The sequence below is a fragment of the Pygoscelis adeliae genome, unplaced genomic scaffold (genome assembly GCF_000699105.1).
Source record: "Pygoscelis adeliae isolate BGI_AS28 unplaced genomic scaffold, ASM69910v1 Scaffold38, whole genome shotgun sequence".
Classification (NCBI taxonomy): Eukaryota; Metazoa; Chordata; class Aves; order Sphenisciformes; family Spheniscidae; genus Pygoscelis; species Pygoscelis adeliae.
In genome coordinates this window covers 17,790,949-17,808,237 of record NW_008825614.1, presented here as the reverse complement: position 1 = coordinate 17,808,237, position 17,289 = coordinate 17,790,949, and the positions used below count along the sequence as shown (strand labels likewise).

At 36.8% G+C, this 17,289-nt stretch overlaps 1 protein-coding gene across 1 annotated transcript in view; it reads right to left on the bottom strand.

Annotated features, from left to right (window-relative positions):
• The window catches only part of POLR3B (polymerase (RNA) III (DNA directed) polypeptide B), an 83,163-nt gene that overhangs the window by 38,463 nt on the left and 27,411 nt on the right, over window positions 1-17,289 (bottom strand). The window contains exons 12-18 of the mRNA XM_009332966.1: window positions 15,100-15,261; window positions 11,612-11,812; window positions 10,336-10,498; window positions 8,203-8,356; window positions 6,126-6,200; window positions 5,353-5,451; window positions 1,636-1,763 (exon numbers count right to left, since the gene is read on the bottom strand). Coding sequence (XP_009331241.1) covers window positions 1,636-1,763; window positions 5,353-5,451; window positions 6,126-6,200; window positions 8,203-8,356; window positions 10,336-10,498; window positions 11,612-11,812; window positions 15,100-15,261 — 982 coding nt within the window. The remainder of the gene's footprint in view (window positions 1-1,635; window positions 1,764-5,352; window positions 5,452-6,125; window positions 6,201-8,202; window positions 8,357-10,335; window positions 10,499-11,611; window positions 11,813-15,099; window positions 15,262-17,289) is intronic.

The following is a 17,289-nucleotide window of genomic DNA, read 5'->3' as shown; positions in this document are numbered from 1 at the left end:
CTCAGGTCATGTGCCAACTTTTAAAATGTACTTTTATCTAGCTGCTTATTCTTTGAGTCAGGTGTTTTGTCATAACAAACCGAAACAAAGGCTTTTTTTATTGCTCAAGATATTCAATGGCTTTTGTGTTCCTAGCGTCAGCAGAACGTCAGAGGATTGTATCCAAGGAGCTAAATGTGCAAGACCTAGGGTCAAAGCAGCTGAATACACCAACCTCAGAAAACACAGACAATGAATTGCAAATGACACTCAAAACAAAACGGGAAAAAAACCTTCACACAGAAAACTACAAAAGAACTCCACAGATACTGAATTGGCTTTCTGTACACACTGATCCTGCTTAACTGTGTGTGGTAACTAACCAAACCTTCTGAGACTAATAGTCATAAAATAGAGACTCGGGGTGGGGGAAAGATAATGGGATGGGGGAAAACTGTAAGGAAAAAGATTGCATCGCTCCTCTTTTTTTTCCTTTTTTTTTTTTAATTTAAAGGGAGGACATGCATCTGTTGCTATTTTCTGCTATTTTGATGTGCTGAACATGACAGTTCAGCACAAGGCAGTTACTTTGCTATTAATTCTGCTGGAGAAGTCTCACAGTGTTTCCGTTTCGAACACACAGCACAAAACAAATGGTTTAGTAAACCTAACAGAAGTGGTAGTTTTTTCATGACCCAGAGTTGTTCTACTGTAGCTCTCAACTTGCAAGCAAGCCATCAATACAAGACATAAAACTGGCATGTACAGCACAAGTCTGAATACAGCTGTCTGAATTGATGTACTACTGGTCAGGTTTTTTTTTGGGACTCACTCTGGCTTGATCATGGGCCATATGACTTGGATGTTTTAATGCTAGTTTAGCTGTGTATTAAAGGAAGGATTAGAACTTACCTAGTGTCAACTACCTACAACAGCAAATTTACAAAATGGTTGGTTTTTAATGATCAACTATCACATTTGTAAAAACAATTAAGTGATCAGGAAGTTAATTTTGTTTCAGTCATTTTCGTAAGAGGCTGTTACTTGCCCTCTTCATCCAAACCAGAAAAAGCCCCAAATCTAAACTACAGCTGCAGGAAGTGTTCAAGTAACTAAGCACTCTCTTTCACATTTTGATTCCTCTTACTCTCTAATGTCAATGTAATTATTTATTTATTTATTTTTAGGGCACCTACTTAACTATTCAGGGAACTTCTCCTCTCTCTGTGCTCTCTCGCTTTGTGAGAACACTTTTTAACTCTTTTTGTCTGGAAACCCACAGGACATTGCAGCAGAAAGAGAAAAAAACCCCATTCTGCCAATCCTGCAGCTATGTTGAAAACTTGAAAGTCATAACGATTATAAAAAAAAAAACAACAAAAAAGCAATAGTGCCCCAGTTTCTCCAATTTTTCTTTTAAGTATTAAGACCTGCAGATATGGTCTCCATTAAGTAAAACTGACTGGTATTTTTTTCCTTTTAATTTTTCCAACTTTCAGAGGTAAATTCTTTCTTCCTCAAAGCTAAAGAAGTGGTTTTTTCCTCTTCCTAGCAAAGCTTTTACGTGAACTAGGAAAGAATTTCTCTGTTTTGTCGCTTTTGCTACATAGCTTCAAAAACTACATAACACTCCAAAAAGGAATAAAAAAGTCTTACCCATTGCTTGTTTCCCCATGGCACACTGATAAGTGTTTCTTGGGGACTGGTTGTGGTGAGGATATGGAATCAGCCCAGCGCAGACACCAAGAAGCGTGAAAGGTTCAATCTCCAAATGCGTTGTATCTCTTAAAAGAAAGAGTACCAATGAGCAGCCTTGTGAACAAACATCTTAACTAGAATTTATTTAATTAGTAGTATCTCATAATACTTCAATTCAATTCCATTCAGGAAATGTAAGTCAGTTGGACCTCAAAATATGGATTCACTATGGGATTTTTATTTTTTACTTTAAAAAAACCCCAACAACTTTCTTTTGGCTTTAAGTGTTTCCACATGAAAAGAAATGAAAGGGGAAATAAATGAGGGTTTATGAATTTCCATCATGGAGAAAAAGCCTCCAGATAACGACAACCTGAAGGAGCTCAGTAAAACAATACATCAGTTTATATAGTAAGACCCAAAATGCCTTAAGGAATGTCTTCTCATGTAATGAGAGTCCTCCGCATCAAATTACCAATCTCGGAGATCTAGAAATCCGCTGGGGAGGTGGAGGAAGGAAGAGCAAGACAGATTCAGGTATCGAAAAAAACCAGAAGTGTAGTTTTAGTTTTCCAAGGTCCATTATATAATACCAGTTAGAGGGAAAACATCTGTGTCCAAACCAGATCCAGTGCCATGGGTGATATGGCATAACAAAACACTATTTGAAAAGCTCTGCAAATATTTTGGAAGTGATTATGTTGTTAAAAGGCAGTACTGATGAGAAGTAAAAAGACAGGGACAATAAGTAAAGACTGAGAGATAACAAAATTTGTTCTACCTGGCATGAGCTTCAGAGGAGAAAGTCCGTGCTCAATAAAGACAATTAAATCATAAGGATGCCAGCAGAGTGACTAATAACTAAGGATGGAGCATACAGTAAAGCTTGGCTGGAGCAGATTAGCTTTTTAAATCAAGACAAGTAACTAGGAAATGGGGAATTTTGAAATAAAGATAATTATAACTAAACCTATCCAAAGCATATCTTACACAATGTTTTGGAGTTACTACACAGAGCTTGGATTTAAGCATACATTGCTTCTGCCACACACCTAAACCCACTGCATTCTGAAAATCCCATCTTTAATGTTTGACTTCTCTTGGAAGTCTTTTGGAAGAGTTTTTAAAAATAGTTAAACAAATTAATTTGATTACTAAACTTCAAGACCTTGCAAAGAAAATGACTGGAAAAATCTTTATTATGACAACACTCAAAAGACGGCAAAGCATCACAAACTCAAAAAGGCTGAGGAATTACCCACAAGTACATACAGATTGAAGACAAGGACCAGCAGGAACTTACATAAACAATGTACACACTACTGGAAAAAATTAAATCTGAAAACGGAAAAAAAATCTGGAAACCCTGAGGAGCAAGTCTAGTGAAATTATCTATCAGTCCCAGAAATCTTTATAAATCACAAGTATGCTTGAGCAACCTAAAAATCACCTACTGGCCAGAGAATAGCCACTATTTTTCTCCACTTGATAAAAGGCAGCTATGTTAATTGAAGCTTGTCTTAAGAAAATACAAATGGTAAAATCCCAAGTGCAGTCAAGTAATTGCAAAATGGTCTCAAGAGCCAGTAGCAAACTTAAAGCACAGGCTGCTCCCCCATTCTGTAGAACTTCATAGAACCGCTGACACTTCTCAAACAATAAACCAAGAGGCTTAAGACTTACTGATAGTGAAGTTAGCAAATTTATTCAGAAGGTACTAGTGCATGGAACTACATATACGTTTTCAGATGATAGGGTATTCAACACAAGTATTTTTCCATTGAGGTCAATCCTATTTCAACCAAAGAAGATGCAACGTATGCGGATTCTAGCATCTTATGAAGTATTCCACAGTGCTAATGAGAGACCTTCAAACTTTACAGAGCAGTTCGTTTTCTGCAAGTCAAAATGCCACCGCCAGAAATGGGCCCAAGAAAGGAAGGCAACCTCGTGAGTTTGAAAATCAGTTACAAATGGGTAAGGAAGAAATTGAACGCATTAAGTAGAGTCAAATCCTCCAAAGAAAAACCCCCTAATTGGATTGGAAAGGTAAAGAGAGGATACTGTAGCTAAAAGAAGCCTACGTTACAAAAGCAGGAATTTATGGGATACTTCACAATAGTGGACTGTATCAGTTGTACTACCAGAACAAGTTGTACCAACATGGTCACACCATTGAAAATGCAAGCTGATCAGCTGGCGGAAGGGAGTACACAAATCAACTATTCAGGATGTAGGGAATATCATTACTAAACACAAGGAGCAATGTGCTCATACGGTGCAAGCTCAGATACTTATGGCACTATTAGCTACAAGCATTGAAGCTAAACTCAAAACAAGTTGACGGACAACACAAGAATCTCCCAAACTTTTTGGCAGTTATTGTGGAATCATTTCCTTACACTAGTCCATTGGAAGTTCACGGTCTTCTCCTATTTTTGACTAAACAGTGATTTCATGTGATACACTCCCATTAATCTTCCTAGCTGAGTCAGATGTCCTGTAACTTAAACTTTTCAGCTCTGGTGCTTTGTGGAAGTTATTTAATTTTGGCACAAATGACAGCAATTGTGTGTGCTCTTCTTTGCTCATGTATACAGAAGCCAGCCAAGAGCATGCAAGAGTAATTTCTTAAAGTGATAAAGTCTTCAAAAGCCTGGGCAGGAGCAATACAATTTAATTAGCAGAGTTAATGCATTTCATCTGGCAAAGGTTAAAGATAGCTGAAGGTCTCGTCCAGCTCCACTGGAATCAATGATGTATTTCTATTGGCTTCCACGAGTACTTGACCAGGACAGAACATTTAGAAAATGCGTTTTCTGCATAAATCTGCTGATCAAACATTTCATGGAGATAACCTCTAACATCTTATATTCAGCCTTCAGTCGACAGGATATCATCAGAAAAACATTAAAAAAAAAAAGTAAAAAGATAGGAGGACTTAAAAAATTAAAAGAATCCTTCCTTTAATGTGGGCTCTTTAATCACAGTCGCAAGACAGAGGAAAAAAAACAAAGCACCAGGTCCTTCATATATGTGGAAAACACAAAAAATGTGAAAATCTTTCTAAATGAAAATCACATACCAGGAATGGGTTTAACATATGTGGTAAAGAACATACAGAATGATACAGACATTTTTATCAGGGACTATTATACATCCAAAAGTCAAAGGGAAGGTCTCATTCCAATATTTCAGACATTTAGTGTAAGCTGGTTGTCTAGGATCCCTCTACAGCCATAAGAGAGAAAGATATTTTTCCAAATGACAATCATGAAACGCTAAGATCATAATTTAACATGTAGATGATCCATTTGCCTTCTGGATTCCTATTGTATAAAATTACTTACGATGAGCATCCCGATGATTAGAACAAAAAAGAGCCACATCCAGAGAAACAAAGGATATACCTTTAAGTATTTCGTATTTTTGAGAGTTAGAAGCAGGAACAGATCTCCCAAAACCTAAACCATTTTTTGTAACTATCCCATGGACAATTTAGGATGTGTGTAAACAAATTTCTTTCTTTAGCTTTCATCTGGAGTTGTTTCAACCGTTAGCAAGGGAGCACTGTGTATGTGCGAAAACGGTAACATTATTAATATGCTTGCATTTCAGAGAGTCACCCTATGAAAGTTTTTCCTGTACCAGTGTTTAGTCTGAATGCATACTTACTTATTAATTGTATGTTCATATAGTGCAATGTTACAGTCATTTTCTTCATTCACATCCAAATATTCAACGAGGCCTTCGTGCAAGAAGTCTTCAAAATTCCTACAGTTAAATTAAAAAATTACACTAGAAGTAGTCTTTTCTTATATTTCTGCAAAAAGAAAACTACATAAAGAAGAAAACTGTATTTTAAATTAATCCCCTTGCCCATTCACTGCTTCACAGTTTGACTGACCAATGTTACTTATTTGAACAACTAAATAAGATCTTCCTTTACGTACTCATCATCACTATAAATGTAGGCAAATATAAGGGTAATCTAGTAAGTTTTTGTGATGGTTTTGCAAAATTTAGTTAAAGCTAAATTTAAACACCTTTGTGTGTGTTTTTTTAAACACCCGAACTAAGAATTTGCAAGGAGTTTCAGAACCAATTCTGAACGTGCCTAGTTTAGGACGCTCAAGTTGATATTCCTCTGAAGTGCTTGATTTCTCAATCAGAAGAAGGACAATACTGCCTCAGGCCTTCCACTTGTGGAAAGATGAGGCTGTGAGATGTATTTATTCTGTATGATCACCAAATTTCATAGCAGTAACAAAATAAGAAGACCAGACTTAATTTGACTTTAAATAGAAAACCTCCAATACAACTATTAATTTATATAGGAGAGTAGACTTCTTTGCATAGCTAAGCCCAAGATCGTGAAATACTGACTGAAATATTTCCACACAGTATTTACTTAGTGAAGATGAATATGGTCGTCTTGAACTGTGTACCTGTATCCCTGAGCCAGTTCTTCCATATGCTTGTTTGTAACCGCAGGTTTTTGCTTCTTGACAATTATGTAGGGTCTACAATAAAAAAAAAAGAAAAAAAGGATTATCATAGCAAGTACTTAGGCAGGTAACTTAATTTATACTTACAGTAAGAACCCTGCCTATGCACAACCTATTTTATAAACCACTTTTAAAATTTATCCACCTTTAACTGATACAGCCACATAAATACAACCAGTAATTATTCAGATATTGGTTTGATACACAGAGATATTTGTGTATCAACTGACGTATTGTCTATGAAGTACCACAAAAGCGTACAAGAAAAATTACGATTTCAATTTTGAGGAGGAAGCCTTTTTTCCCCTTTCTAAATCTTTAAACTAACATTTTATAAGTTTTACCTACACATTTTGTTGATGGCTTTAAAAGATTTAAGATTTCCCAATCTACAAAGCTAGGAATGGCATTAAGTTCTATGGATATTGCAGGGACTTCATACAACACTGAGTGAACAGTTTGTGCTCAAGCATCCACAGGCAAGAATGTATTTTGCTGTTACTTACATGATGTAAAGTACAGGTATTTACTATGGGTGACCTCAGATGAATCCATAAATTTCAACAGCACATGGATCTCTGAAGGCTTCCTTACAGCAAGAAAACACTGACACAAAGGATGGCATGCAAGAATGAAACGTCAAGGGCTGTTGCTATTTGGACAAGCTGCTCTTATAAAGAGCAGCAAATAGCTACAAGATACTTGTGGAGTCCACTCTGAAGTCTAAATAACTGTTTGAAGACTAATGAGCACTTTTAAATGGTTAATAGGGGTATCTGAACAATTGCGGGTGGGGGGTGCCACAAAGCAAACTTGGTAAACTCCTGGAAATCCAGGTGATTTCACTTGTCTTTATTTTACAAATCGGAAGTTTTGCTGCATCTCCAAACCTGCAGAATGGCCGATATTAGCCCTGACTGGAAAAGTGATTTCTCTGCCACTGAATGTGCTCCTACTCTGAATCTCTTGACCAGGTATGATTAACTAATGGTTTGTACATGTACTATTTTAGAGCCTCTAGCATGCCTCAAACTGCATTCAACATGCTCTGAGATTCAACTAATGAATAAGGTGGAATGCCAACTGTAGTTGTGACTGCTGCTTCTTTAAAGTACACACAAAATAAGCACACAGCTAGTCAATCATAAAATATGCATATATTTATTAACTCATTATGCCTTGTTCTTCAGGCTAATTACTTGGGCCTGGAGATGTTTTACTTGTAAATAACCTAGCACACGATGCTGTCATAATCTGACTGGAGTCTCTAGTCTCTACTATATATCAGCCTGATTTTCTGTCTCAAAATATTCTTATGTTGCACTCTTTCTCATTTTAGCCACGCAATTCCTTTTTGCTTTCCTCTGTGACATGAGTGTTACTCAGGCGCTCTTTCTGTCTAATAAAGAGCATAAGCACCTCAAGGCGGAGACCTTCTTTATAGGTTTATTGAATTCCCTACCTACTTAAGGGTAAGTAATGAAATAAACCAAAATTGTGAGACATACTTCTTGGTATTACAGCAAACAGGTATACATGCCTGAGGAAGTTTTGCACCAGAAGTAAAGGCCCTTGAAGACAAAGAGTAGCTTCTCATTCTAAAATGTGATATCACACCCATAGGATATCAGGCGAGTGGCTGCTTGTTTCTCACTTCACAGGAAGTAACACACCCCTCCAAGGACATCGGACATTAGTAGAGTTGCCAATCAGGTTGATTTTAATCCCCCTTCTCTTTTTTTTTTAAAGAAGATAGAAGAAACATTTTGGTTTTACTTTTGTTTACAGATAAAACGATTTATTTGGGCATTTTTTTTTTAAGTTGCTTGACTATATAGTATGTTTCTCAGATCTGTCTGTTTTGAATGAGGGCTATTTAAGGAGAAAAGGGATGCTCAAGTCCCACTGAATTTGCTTAGATCTGTACTCGTGAAAGCCTTAGCCCAGTATATTTACAGTGCACAAAACAGTGTTTATAGTAAGTTCACTAGTGAGATAATTCTGACGAGATGTTTACCTGCACAATCTCCCTCCATCAGAAGAAATGTAGACACATCTGTCAGAAAGGTTTGTAGAGATGGAAACAAATTCATTGATATAACCTGCTCGACGCATTATCCGAAACGTGTTGACTAATTTCTGATGATCACGTATGACACCGAGAATGTTACCTTTTCAGAAAGAGAATAAATTCATGGTGCAGTCTTTGCATATCCAGAACTCTATTTAGAAATTCTGATCATGTCTAGCATGCATAGAAGTACTTCCTACTTCTTGCAAATAATAAGAGTTGTCATAAATTTCCCTTTTCTGACCTGAATAAGAATTGGCTCTTTTTTTCCTCTCAGTAAACATAAAAAAAGTGTCAGAATTTCATAGGTCATCTATCTGTTTGCCTCCCAAGAACTTCGGAAACCAAATGGTGTGCTTCATCCAGCTTTCTTCAAATATGTTTCTGCTCAGGTGCCCATTCACCGATTAGCGTACAAGCAAGCAACACTTCCAGAGCCTGCAATTTCACCCGTACTGAAATGGATCCAAGGTTTCCAAGACCAGACCAAGGAACTGTCCTGCTGCCTTGTCAGAAATTTTAGAAAGACCTGAGATTTTTGATACATGTGGTCACTCACAACAGCACCAGAATTCCTCCTTCAGGAACTCAGCTCAACAAGCTATTGCTATCTTAGCAGGGCACTTTAGCACATAGTTAAGTATTCTGATGCATGATGAAAACCAAGAGAGTAAAATGCCTTTAAAAGAGTCACCTGACCAAAGTCATCTTAATAAATAAAAGTAAGTATGGTGTCATTTTAAACAAAACTTTAAAGGAGGACACAAAGCATGATAGTTTAGGGAGTTTATAAGACAATACAAAGGTCCTTTTAGCTTAAAGGATTTGTACTTAACAGATTTTCTGCCCTCTTAGGTCTCAAGTTTAAATCAGAATCAAGTCAGCCACTCACAAGCCTGAAATTTTTATGGATTAAACCCACAAACTAGTAGACTGAACAGTAATTGTTTTGACTCACTTAGTACTAGATCATCTACTTTGGGAACATAACTATCTTGTTCTATACCACAGATTGAGCTTGTGAAGGAAGAGTCCAATATTTCTGCTCTGCACTCCCGTTTGGACCATAAAATGAGACAGAAAAGAGTGCATGTGGTTTCACTGAACCTTATCTTTAACATACTGCTACAGAAAAGCAGAGCAGAGGAATGCAGTTTGGTCAAGTGTTGCTTTTATGTTACTGGGAAAAGGCAGGATTGAAGAACAACTGCTGTTTAATTCAAAGGTAAATGGAGAACTTATTCATGGTGACAGACATTAAGTACTAGTCCCTGGAAGTGGATGCTGTTGACAAAGGCTATTTTTAAATCACAGTTGTAGTTTTTAAAATGTCAGTATTTTGAAATCTGGTATCATAGTATCTGTTGATTTAGAAACGTTAAAAGATCAGTTGTAAAAGGAACATAAGCGTGCAGATGCAAAGCACATATGCCAAATCATTCCTTTAACAAAGAAAAGAGGCCTGTTTTCCAAGGTCTAATTTTTTCTAATCATTCACAAAGCAAGCTGCCCTTTAAAAGGTAGTTTTAAAGATAACAGCATTGCTAAACTTTGCAAACAATTGATGTTTCCTTTCTGTTTTTAAAGGCACTTGCATGAATATATATAAAAATACATAAAGATTACAGTAAAATTAAATACTTTCTGTGAATGAAGCTCTGAATTTGTAAGTTTAGTTACTACAAATTTAGCTGCGTTATTCTCTTTTAAAAGTACTTCGTGAATGGCATCTCATTTGGTGAATGCCTGAAAAAACAAACAAATCTGTAATAGAATGTACATATTTTTGTGCCTATTTACGCAAGTGTGCTTAAAAACAGTACTGAAATTTGAAAAAGCTTCTATTTCCCAGCTACACTGTCTGCAGTCAGAGTTCTGAGGACACAACTTCAGACAACTAAGTGGCATCATCTGGCCTGTCTACTCTACCTAACCATATCAAAATATTTACAGATGAAATTATCTACACTGGAAAACAGCATCTGCGGTTGACGGTGCTCCAAAAATTGTTGGAGGGTTTCCGAAGCCTAACTCTCCATCAGCAACAAATCAGAGTCAGATTGCTGAAAAGTTACATACCATTAAGGAAAACAAGGAACACATTTGGATATGAAAGTTCTTCACCACAGAGTAAGTTGACATCTTCAACTCCAAGATTACTGGCTAATTTAATAATCGGGCCATCTTCCATATCCGTAGTAATGTGAGTCATGAGGGCAAGGTTTTTAACCAAACCACAAGCCTAAAATAAAAAAATACATCTTTTATCCATTTTATTCCGAAGTATTAATACTGTACATATCTTTTTCTTCCAAAACCGTACTTATGAACAATAAAGTTAAAGAAATGAAACAAATTAACTACACTGAAAATTAGGAGGGAGGAAAGGAAGAATTTTCTATATCACACTGAAATGTAATGTTTTACCATTTACAAACTAATAAAAAAATATAGGCGATGAAGTTGTAGTTCTTAAGTTATCCAACCATGTATAACCCTGTATTTCTCTCTTCAAAGCAACTTAGAAGCATAATGGAAATACAAAATCAGTCTATTTATCCATTTGCCAGAGATCCTGTATGTTCTAACACAAACTTTAATATTTTAAAATTAAAAATATCTAAGTATCTTATACAGTGCAATTTTATTTCAGCTGCTTAATGAGACTAGCTCATATTGACTACATATTTATGCCAGAAAGTTCAGAATCGCCCCAGTACTTTCTATTCAGGGAAAAAAAAGAAAAAAAGTAAAACAAAACAAAAAAAAGACTGTCAGCATCAATCGTTTGGTTGAAATAGCTGGCTGATGTCTTTAAAGTAAAACATACAAAGGTGTTTTTCTTCCTCAAGCTAAAGGCTAAAGCTGTTTCTGTAATAATAATATATGTTTCTAGAAAAATTGCAGGTTGACGCTGCAACTTCAAAACAGAACATTTATTACAGAACAAAGGGGTAAGAGTTTAGGACTCCTCTCTTTCTGCTCTGATCAAAAGACAGCAAGTAGATCAAAATATTGATCTAAATATTACAAGTAAAACATCTCTGATCAAAAGACAGCTTCCCAAAAATGGGAAGCCTCATGTCATTCTCATACAGCCAAATGATTTCTGAACAGTTTCCAGCCAGTCCACTCCGGTAGGAGAAAAAAGGCAATATAGTAAGTAGGACCAGCATGTAAGTAGATGGGATGTGAGAAGTCACACAAGTTGTGTTATCAGGCTGAGGATAATTTATCTCTCCAGAAACCTCCTCATCAGAATTCTTCCTCTGATGGAGGATCACCTGCTTCAAAATAAACAGTCTCTCCATTCCTCAGGATAAGAAATACTGAAAGGAAAATAGAAGTTCCGCACCTCTCCTTCAGGAGTGTCAGATGGGCAGAGCATCCCCCACTGAGATGGTTGTAGTGACCGAGGACCACTCACTTTCCTTGTCTTTTCAAACTGAGAAGAGATTCTAGTCATCATTCCCAGAGCAGATATATAAGACAAGCGGGACAATACTTGCGTCACGCCTTGGCGGTCCATTTTGAATCTCTTCAGAGACCAATTTCCCTGTAGAATAAAATGAACGTTTCAAAAAAGTTATTGCAGTTTATCCCTGTCTCAACATTACATGTCTTTTTTCAGTATCTAGACAGAATGATATCTGAGGAGCTTTGCACAGCAAATGTTGCCCATTTATATAAAACAACTTTCTAATTACCTATCTGTGTATAAACTACTAGTTACAACATACTTGTACTAAGTATTAAAAAAAGTTGAAACAAAACAACTGCTCTTTCAGATGAGAGGATACTTTTGCTATTATATATTCAATCACACAAAGACTCTTCATCATCTGTCCCTCACAGATAAATCAATACTCAACTTTAGCTAAATTAAGTTATTTTTTGTTCTCCCTTTATAGATTTTTTTTGAGTATTTAAAAAAAGGTATTTTGAGTGAAATACACTTTTACAATAGATCCCACAAACTTTCAGTTCTGCCTTTTTTGTGATTTGTTATTTTTGTAGGAAACACAGGCATTTATGCTGGAGAAGTCTGACATCAAAGCCATGTGTACTTTCTTGAAGCCTTTTGTTTTTAGAATCCAGAGGAAGAAGACTCACTGATACGTCTTCTCACCGAAGAAGAGTGTGTGTGGGTTAAGTCTATCCAACTTCTCTGGTAGGATTACACCAAATATGAAATGCAAGATCCATGCATGTGTCAGAGGTTTCATGTTTCAGGACTGTCACAGGCAGTATCACTTGTGGTTTTAATTAGGAGAACCGGAGTTCAGAGAATGTTCTAGGACACAATTATGTTTCCATGCCAAGCAGATTTAATAATCTCTACTGTAAGATCTTGAAATTTGGTGCTACAATTTTTGACTTCATGACATCTACTCCATATATAGTTCCCAGCACCTGAGTCAGTGGATACAGCAAGTTTCTGTCCCAATTACTAGTATTTACCCCAGCCACCATGTTACTGGTCAGTCCAAAGGCAGTGAAGATCTCAAAGGTAACACTTTCCCAATGATTGCCTTCTGCTAATTCCTGTAGCCATTTTGATAAACTCAGCTCATCAATGCTAACAAATAATTTGAAGCTCGCTTGCTGTACTACACTGAAATCCTTTTAGAGGGTGATTTGCTTGACTTATTTATACATTAACAGCACAATCCCATTTTGTGATGAACAGCAAGAAACCACCACCCATCTGAATGATTTTCCTATTTGCTTCCACTGGAGAGACTATCAAATAGTCTGCAGAACTTCCCTTTTTTCCTTGTTACAGAAAGTGGGAAGACATAATGTCCAATCATAAGTCAGTCAAAAGAAACCTGTCCACTTGCTCAACCTTCCTGGGAAGGGTTCACTCACTGACCATTTCATTCTTTAAGGACTGGGAGTTATCAGAATATAAGTGGAAGAGTACAATAAATGAGTAGTTTTGCCTGGCTAGAAATTATTGCATCTGTAGTCTAAATTAGTACGTGGTTTCTTCTTCATTGCCCAGAGGACTGTGAAATCTCAAAGACTGGAAAAAAGGGGAGGTAAAAACACTGCCTGATAAATAGTATGAAAAATTCTTTGTGCTTTGGAAGTGACAGACTGACTCCTTCAAAAGTTGTCCAAAAAACCCAAAATGGGGTCACAGCTGTTGTGAGACCATCCCCAGTGGAGAACTTCCTACTGAAAACTCCTATGAACTGAAAGTTGCTCCCTCAGCAGCATCGGATGATTCTGCAGACGCTGAAATGTCTATTAGGCCTGTGGAATTACTGCCTGACCTACCCTCCCTTCTGGTATTTTCCAGGGTAAAAAGACGACCTATAGCAAATATCACTGAACACCACTGTACAGTTGATGCAGTAGTGCTACAAATTCTTCTGCATGCTTCTGGTGTAATTATGAATCTGCTGAGTTATTTCATGCACTTTGAGACTATCATTGAAGCATTCTGGTGAGATTGGAGATTGCCGTTTCCAAGAATGATTTTTATGGTATTTGCTTAATCTCTTGAATAGTATACACTGGGCATTGTTCCTGAGAAATTATTTTCAATGCTTAAGAGCAGATGGTGTTTAACTGCTTATGTGGCAGTAAAAAAAAGTCCAAAGATAGTGGAAGAAGGAAGACTTTACAATATGTACTGAATAGTTGGCAGATTTATCTCTGTCAGTCCAAATGGAAAAACTGGCACTTGCATTTAGAGAAACAAATCTGTCAATTGTTTTGGTTACGTGCACTGTAGAGATTTAACTACATTTGGGGCACTCAAAAAATTAAATAGTGATAAGCTTTAACACTGGGATTTGTAAGTAGCAGACTGTTGGTGGTTTTGGATGCAAACTGTGGAGGTAATTTTGTTTACAAGAACTGAAGAAAAACCTCAGTTTCATGCTAGGCAGAAAAGCCCTCTCAAGAATTCCAAAGATTAAAAATTAAGTTGCACAATTTTTACCAGCTACTAAAATACTTGGACTAATCTAATTTCTTGAAAATTCATAGACTTCAAAGTCATTTACAAGCTAGTAGCTAGATTTCAGGACCCATCTCACAAATTGCTCTTGCAGATGTGTGAGGTAAGAGACAAAGTTAGTAATTGTATTTTTGTTCTTGTCCGCTGGCACGAATGAAAATATCCTTTCTAGCAGAAGGTAGACACAGGCTAAAATCTAACCAAGGCAAATATTTAAAGGTTTAATTATGGGTGGGGTTTTTTTCAATAATACGGCATGTAGCAGTTTTCCCTGTTAAATGGGTCAGTATCATTAGCAGAGAAGTACTAACTTCCATGCTGCAAATTTGCTCATACTAGCAATCTCATACGAATAAAAAGGCACCGCCCTTAAAGAGCTCAAAATTCAGCCGTCTTTTTTTTCCTACCCGCCCTCCCCCCCCACCAGTTGTCTTTTGTTCATGATGTTTTCCTGCTGTTTTTCAACCACCTTTTGGACATATGATGTAACCTGACACTAGCTAAATCCAGATAATAAAAAATACCATGAACCACACAGTCAAGTAGAACCTAGAAGACAGCAAGTTGGATAAATACAAACATTATCACTATTTTAAGTTTACTTGTTTCTACCATTCCTTCACAAACACTAAAACATCACTTTAAAATAAATGGTGAAATAAAAAGTGGTTTGATGATTAACGATTCTTCAGTGAATTCCAAAAGCCCTGCGCATGACAGAGTTTTGCAATTCTAATCTATAAAGAATGTTAAATAGATTTGCTTTTATGACCAAAGATAGTAGAGTCATCAGAACAAAATTTACACATTTCTATCATTCACTATGGTGGAAAAACTTTACATACTAGAATGAAAACAAAAATACTTACTGTGGAGATGGCATTGACCATGCCATTGGTTATTTGGTCTTGACGCATATGCTTCACTACATCAAACTGAGCTGCACGTTGCTTGGGGATTACCTGGTCAGCAATCTTTTTCAGTTCAGAGTTAAATTTTTTGAACAAATCTTCAAATAGAAGAGAAAGAAGCTGGAAATAAAAAAAAACTGGATTAAGGGAAAAATCATACTTCTCCAGGTCTGGGAAATGGGGGAGGCAGAGGGAACACGTTTAATATTTCTACCTTTATACTTCTTGTCAGTTACAAAATACCCTCTCTGTTTCTCAAATGATACTTTTCTCACAAGTTTTTTGCTGTCTTAAATTAAAGTGCAATATTAGAGAAACCATCTCATAATAGAAAGCAAATTAAGTAGAATAATGGTCTAAGTTTATGCATTTATCCCTTTTTGGTTTGCTTTAATCCTTCCTTCACAATATCTTAGCATACCCATCCATCTCTATGCTATCCATTTACTAACTGTTTTCCCTAATCTGCTACATTATAATCCATCTGATCTACTTCCTTTCTAAAGTCACAAACTCTTTTAAAGATTTAATACCCTCAATGTACAACCCTGAATTACACACAAAATTTGGAGGCAAGACCAGTTTCTATTCTAATACTGGATGGAATAACTGCAGTAAAGCAGTAAGTGAAAGAGTCACTTTGAGATATTCTATTATTAAAAGTGAAAAAAGCTGTTTAAAATGCCCCTTCCCAGGAGCTACTTAAAATGGACAAGACAGACGCCCAAGTGACTGTAAGGGGAAGCAACTCAGCAGCACAGAGTTTGCAAGCAGTGCACAGTTTGCAAGACCAGACTGAAGCACAAAAGATGCACAGTTACCATTGCTTCTGGACAAGCAGAACTAAAAAGAGACTTTTTTAGGGGCCCAGAAGCAACCTTTGCTTTTGACAGCTGGCAAGACATATCTCAGGTAACATAGGCAGCTTCCTCACTCAGATACACTTTTAGCCTGCTACTTTCTGCCAATCACAATTTATGCAAAACCTATTACACCCACAGAGTCCACCTGGTTCAACACCGGCCATCCTTTTCTAGAAGTGCTACTATCTGGAAAGTACAATGCTCTTCCACATCTCTCCCTTAAAAAAAAAGTCTACCATTTAAGCAAAGAAACTACATAACACAGCTGAATTGAAAAAAAAAAAAAACAAAACAGCGATACAACCCTTCAAGAGTGCTGCAGTTTAAGCCAATTATTTCCTCTATATGTATACTAATTACTTCTAGTTCTTAAAATAGCCATAAAAGGAAAAGGCTACCAAAGTTTGTGATCTGACTTTTTTTGCTCTCCAATCTGCTTTGCTTCTGCAGTTTGCTCAACCTCTCCTTGCAGACACTAATAGCTTCCCAAAACTCTTAAATCTGCATTACATGATACATTTTAAGTGTTCACAATGATTAGCTTTGCAAGCAAGCAGTGTAAATTCTAAAGCCTGGCAGTCCTGTCCTGGGACTCTATTTTACAGCAGTTCCAAGTGTCAGAAGAACTAAAAATGCCAGAAGAACCCATGCCAGAAATGGTAGTTCCCAGTGTACAAAGCATTGTAGGGCTGGACAAGCTAGGTATTCAGCCACCACAAGCTAAGACATGCTGGAGTCAGTTGTACAATTTAATTTCTGTATGTGCAGACTTAAACTGAATTTTAACTGTCGCCATCAGACATAGTCCCAACTTTTCCTTACCTTCTGGAAACAAGAAAGCAAACCACTCATTCCTCTGTCACTGGGATGGGCCACTGGCTTTCATTTGCTTTCCTCTACCTACATGCCCCAGCTGGGCTGACCAAAGCATTTGGCAAATGAGATTGTAAAGCAGCTAACTAAATTATAAGCTACCCTTTTCACTGGCATCACAAATGCATTTAAGAATAAAAAAAAAAGCCCCACCAAATAACACCTGGAAACTCAAGACAGACATCTGATTTGCAATAAAACTGGCCTTCATGGAGAGCAAGACTGGATTATCTTTGCCAGTCTACTCTACAAGAAATAAGGAACACTTAGTGTTCAGTCACTAAATTGTAAAACCAGCGACAACACACACTGTATGCTAACCCTTGACAAAAATGGAATCTTATTTCCACTTTGGACAGGGAGTTTTTGCTGAAAACTGGTTAAGTGTTTTTTTTAGACCTGGCCTTGGCAT